The sequence below is a fragment of the Lipotes vexillifer genome, unplaced genomic scaffold, assembly GCF_000442215.2.
Source record: "Lipotes vexillifer unplaced genomic scaffold, Lipotes_vexillifer_v1.1 scaffold98, whole genome shotgun sequence".
Lineage (NCBI taxonomy): Eukaryota > Metazoa > Chordata > Mammalia > Artiodactyla > Lipotidae > Lipotes > Lipotes vexillifer.
In genome coordinates this window covers 2220153-2225342 of record NW_006799611.1, presented here as the reverse complement: position 1 = coordinate 2225342, position 5190 = coordinate 2220153, and the positions used below count along the sequence as shown (strand labels likewise).

Below are 5190 nucleotides of genomic sequence, written 5' to 3'. Positions count from 1 at the left end.
CCCCCCCGGGGGGGGGGGGGGGGGGGGTGTTGTGGCGGTCCCGTGGGACTCCCTGCCTAACCCCTGCCCCTTCGGGGCTCACCTGGGGCCATCTCGCTGCCAAAGATGAGGGCCCGGGCCTGGGAGGAGGTCAGGCAGTGGCGCAGTGCGTCCCGCCGGAGGTTGGTGTTGATGAGCGCCGCCTCCACGCCCAGCTTGGCCATGCCCAGCCACAGGCCCACAAACTCATTGCGGTTCTCCATGAAGAGGGCGACCACGTCGCCCGACGCCAGGCCCCGCGCCTGCAGGAAGTTGGCCACGCCGCTTGAGTAGTCATCCAGCTGGCGGAAGGTCCAGTGGGTGTCCGTGCCCTCGAAGATCAGGGCCGTCTTGTCCGGGTGGCGCTGGACCGTGGAGGCGAACAAGATGGGCACCGTGCGCCGCTCCCGCAGGTAGCGTCGGACCCTGGCCTTCACCTTCAGGAGCACTATGCCGCCGCTGGGTGTGGGGCGGGAGGGGGATGAGCAAGGGAGCCGTGACTGCTGGGCTTGGGAGTGGGAGTCCGGAGGCCCTGGTCTGATCACTTGTGCCACCCCTTTCCCAGCACCTGTGTGCGGGGCAGCAATACATGCAGCGGCTCACTGATGCTGCACGATAACATCAGGGACCCGATAACACCAGGGACCCGGGTGATTACTCCCTCCCCGGTACAGAGGAGGAAACCAGTGCCAGGGTTTGCCCTGGCCTGTACGGGTGGAACGTGGCAGTGCTGACATTTGAACCTCAGTCCTGTCTGGCTCCAGAGTTCAACTCCTAGTACACTCTAAGCTCTGCTCTGAGTCTGCTGCTCTGTTGGGGACTTCCACGACTACAGGGCCCCAAGTCAAAGTCCAAACTCCTCCTCCTGGACCTCCCACACCCCCGTATTGTCCCTCTCCCCGTAACTGCCGCAGTGAAAAAGGGACGAGTTTGCGATTTGTCCCATCTCCCTCCCGGTGAGCCCGGCAAGGCCCGCCCTGTTCACCATCTTGCCCCCGGGCGCTGCTCAGTGCCAGGCACAGGGTAGATGTTCAATAAGTGTTTGTGGAATCACTTGGCAACATCCTCCTTTCCTGCCCCACCCGTGCCACCTATGACCCCTGAACTCTCCTGGCCCCCCAGCCTCTGTGCCTTTGCTGATGCCGTGCCCTCTGGCTGGAATCCCCTGCTCCCACTTCCTTGAGGTGACTCTCAAGTACAACTGCTTTTCCTCCAGGAGGCCTCCTCTGATTCCCCAGGGCCCGGGCCTGAAGCCATCTCCCGTTGTTCACGCTCCCACAGCTCTCTGCTGCGACCACCCTTCCCGCAGGGGCCACTTGAAACCTCCTTTTGCAATCAACTCAGATTGACAAATGCCGAGCCACCTGTTCTGGGTGTGGGTCGGGGTGCTGGACACTGGGATACTACCGTGATTCAGACTGCCAGGGTCTCTGCCCACATGGCACTGCCAGTTTAGGGATTGACTGTGTCCCCTTCTGGTCTCCCTGACCAGTCTAAGCTTGGCCCAGGTCTGGGGCTCCCCACCCCAGGCCCCAGAGTCAGCTCAGCGCTCTTCACAGAGAAGGTAGCAGCAAGTGTTTCTGGTACAGGATAACCCCATGGACCATTCCTGACTTTCTGTGGGAAGCAGGCTCTCCCTGACATGATTCAGGGCCTGCTCTAGAACTCAGTGCCCGCTCAGACTCATGCCAGCTGGAGGACAGGGCCTTCTGCACAGGCTTCTTCTTCACCTTCTCACAAGTTATAGCATGTTCTTAGGACTCCTTCCAGATGTCTCCTCAACACGCCTGGTGTTTGATGTATGTCCCAGGCCCCCAAGTCTGCTCCAGGCTAAAGTGCACCAAGTTAAGGCGATTCCCTGGGAGGAGACTTTGACCTTGGCAGTGGAGGTACCACATACTATTGCAAGGGGAAGGGTGTGGAACACAGACTGCTCCTTTGGGGCCTGGGTGCCCTGTGCTGGTAGAGACCATAGGGTCTGGCCTGGGGAGATTTGGGGGATTAGGAGCCCAGCATAGCGTAGGAAACCCAGGAAGGGTTGTACCAGGTACTCACAAGACATCACGCCTGATGGTCTTGACGAAGACTCGGACGAAGCGCCAGCCGCCAGACCCCAGGTAGAGGAACAGCAGGGAGAACCCTACTTGGGTCCAGGGCAGTTTCAGCACCAGCTTGGAGAACAGCAGCAGCCCCACCAGAGATGCCCCAAGCAGCATTGTGGCCTGTGAGCACAGGGCAGTCAGTGGACCGAAATGCCTGGATCCCCTACCTCCTGGCTCGGGCAACCAGGCCACTATCATCTCAAAGGGTTAACCTGTAGTGAGCCCATATTGAGTAGGGTAGTTGAGGACTGGGTCCCTTTCCGGGGCTGCTGGGAAGGGTCAGGCTAGAGGCATGGGACTTGAGGTGAGGAATTCCAGGGCTGAGAGTTAGTTGCTGGGTTCTAGCCCCTAAGTCCCATCTCTGCCTATGACTCTCTGAATGACCTTGGGCAAGTCCCTTTCCCACTTCAGTCCTTAGTCTTCCCCTCTGTGCAATGGGTGTAATAAGAATTGCTCTCAGAGGCCCTTCCAACCAAAAGAAGACAGTCCACTCTCCTGACATCCAGGATCCCAACCAAAATGCCTTGAAGCGGGTATTGACTTGACTGCCTCGGGCTCGACTCCCCACCCAGAGACCTACAGAGTTTCTGTGGATGATCAGGCCAAGCCACAACACCCAAAGGGGCAACTTCTTGAGAAGGGGCCCTGCTCAGTCCCTGCCCATAGGCCCAGGCAGTGCCATGCCTCTGTTGGCCCACAGAGGGCGATGGAGAAAACAGGTGAGAGCCTGGAGGTGCCTGAGAGGTGACCGCCCAGAGGGGAAAGGTGATTGAGGGAGAGGAGGAGGGGCTTGAAGTCACCCCCATAAACACACTCAGCAAGCCACTCAGATGAATCTTAGGGGATTGGGGCTTAAGGGGAGAGGAACGGCTGGCAGGGCTGAGATTAGGACTCTTAGACTGTATTCCTGGTGCTTTACAGACTTGCTCAAGGGGCAGCAGATGGGACTGTTTTCCTTCAGGTTCTCCTGTTCCTGGGGAGGGGCTGAAGGTCACGTCTATGAGGTAGCCTGAGATTCTCCAAGCCAGGACGAAGACATGGTCTGGACCACTGGGAACCCTTACACCATCTCCCCCTCCTCCACACGAAAAGCAAAAGCCGGGAGGGGGACCGAACCAGAGCCTCCAACTCCAATGCCAAGGGTCTCCAAGGTCCTCAGACCTCTGGACTAACAGAGCCCGCCAGGGCAGAAGGCAAGGACCCTCCCCGGAAGGCTGGGGATGGGACGAGGAGGGAACGGGAAGCCCAGATCTCCCGGGCCCCGATCCCGGGTCACTGAGGACCGCCTTGACCCCCAAAAAAGCCAGGGTAGCAGAGCGCCCGGCAAGGAGACAGAGCAGCAGGGCGCGCCCCCCCACTCCAGACCGATACCGCCACCTCCCCCGGACTCGGCCGGGCACATTCTCCCGCCCGGGGACCCATTGTCCTAGCCTGTGCTCACCTGGTGTCGGCCCCGCCGCGGAGCACGCAGTCCAGATGCGGCCCGGCTGCTGTAGCAGAGTGGGGAGCGCGGAGGGGCATCAGCCGCTCCTGGGCGCGCAGAGCCGAGTCTCAGCAGCGTTTCGCCGGCTCTGCGCCCTGCACGGCCCAGCAGCTCGGCCGGCCCCGCCCGCCCGCGGCGCTCCTCCCCTGCCCGTCTCCCGCCCGCCTCCCGCAATCTAAACCAGCTGCGCCGGCCGGCACCGCAGCCTGCCGCGCCTTGCCCAGGGTGAGCACGCCGCAGAGCTGGCAACGCCGCGCAGCCTCCGCGAGCCCTACACCGCCCGACCCAGCCCGTCCTACGCGCGCGACGGCTCCTGGCGGCGCCCCGCGCGGCACGCTGGGAGTTGTAGTCCGCGCCGCGCAGCCCCGCCGGGCAGCAGAGGCCCCTGGGGCAGTGAAGAGGCAGGCGGGCTCTGCCTGGACCCCGACCCCCAATCCCTGGGGCGTCCAGACGTGGGGGAGAGCACCCCCACCGCACCGTTGGCGGAGAATCTGGAGTCTGCGCCCGGACCCGAGCAGAGTTCAGGCCCGGCGCCACACCTAGAAGAACGCTACTAAAGGCTGTTTCAGGCAGAGGTGAGTCGGGGGTGAGAAGAATCCAGCTAGTGGCTCTGTGGCGCAATGGATAGCGCATTGGACTTCTAGCTGGCCTCGTGTGGTTATTCAAAGGTTGTGGGTTCGAGTCCCATCAGAGTCAAATTTTGACAGCTCCTCCTCCACTTCCATTCGGAAATTTTACGGCCTCCAAGGCCACAAGGTTCAGAAGACCCAAAGGCTCCTGCAGACCTCAGACTGGCACCTGTGCTTCTGGGACAGCAATAAACTTGGTGTAGGGATTGCTGCGTAGGAACCCTTTCCCATCCTTGGTATCTTGAAAGCAACCTGGCACACTTGGTGGTACAAAGGGCACGGATCTGGAGACCCGTACGTATCTTTGGCCTCTGAATGGTCTGGACCCTGAAGGCTGTGACCACGTTTGTCATGCCACCCAGTTCTGGGCCATCTGCCAACTTCCCACCCACTGTGTCACTCTGGGCCTCTGAAAACTGGGTTCCTTGATAATCAAACATGTTGGGCATCCACAGTTGCCACTTGTCCTTAAATAGATTCCTTAATCCCTTAGTCCAGTCAAAGTCCTTAAAAGTGAGGAAGGATAGTTTTCAGGGTATGTTTATAGGAATTAAAAATGAAATTTTGGGGCTTCCCTGGTGGCGCAGTGGTTAAGAATCCGCCTGCCAGTGCAGGGGACATGGGTTCGAGCCCTGGTCTGGGAAGATCCCACATGCCGCGGAGCAACTAAGCCAGTGCACCACAACTGCTGAGCCTGCGCTCTAGAGCCCACAAGCCACAGCTACTGAGCCCTCATGCTGCAACTACTGAAGCCCGCGCACCTAGAGTCCATGCTGTGCAACAAGAGAAGTCACCGCAGTGAGAAGCCCGCGCACCGCAACAAAGAGTAACCCCTGCTCGCCGCAACTAGAGAAAGCCCGTGCACAGCAACGAAGACCCAACGCAGCCAAAAATAAATAAAATAAATAAATTTATTAAAAAAAAAAAAAGAGGGCTTCCCTGGTGGCACAGTGGTTAA

The 5190-nt window shown here is 59.9% G+C and overlaps 1 protein-coding gene and 1 non-coding gene across 2 annotated transcripts in view; one reads left to right on the top strand and one right to left on the bottom strand.

The window, feature by feature from the left end:
- SLC27A4 (solute carrier family 27 member 4) overlaps positions 1-3604 on the bottom strand; it is a 13339-nt gene extending 9735 nt beyond the window's left edge. The window contains exons 1-3 of the mRNA XM_007471771.1: positions 3562-3604; positions 2074-2240; positions 83-477 (exon numbers count right to left, since the gene is read on the bottom strand). Of these exons, the coding sequence (XP_007471833.1) occupies positions 83-477; positions 2074-2234 (556 nt within the window). The 5' untranslated portion in view covers positions 2235-2240; positions 3562-3604. The remainder of the gene's footprint in view (positions 1-82; positions 478-2073; positions 2241-3561) is intronic.
- Positions 3605-4209: 605 nt separating this feature from the next.
- On the top strand, positions 4210-4299 carry TRNAR-UCU (transfer RNA arginine (anticodon UCU)). Its single transcript is given in 2 exon segments — positions 4210-4246; positions 4264-4299. It is a non-coding gene; the product is annotated as a tRNA-Arg (tRNA).
- Positions 4300-5190: the final 891 nt, after the last annotated feature.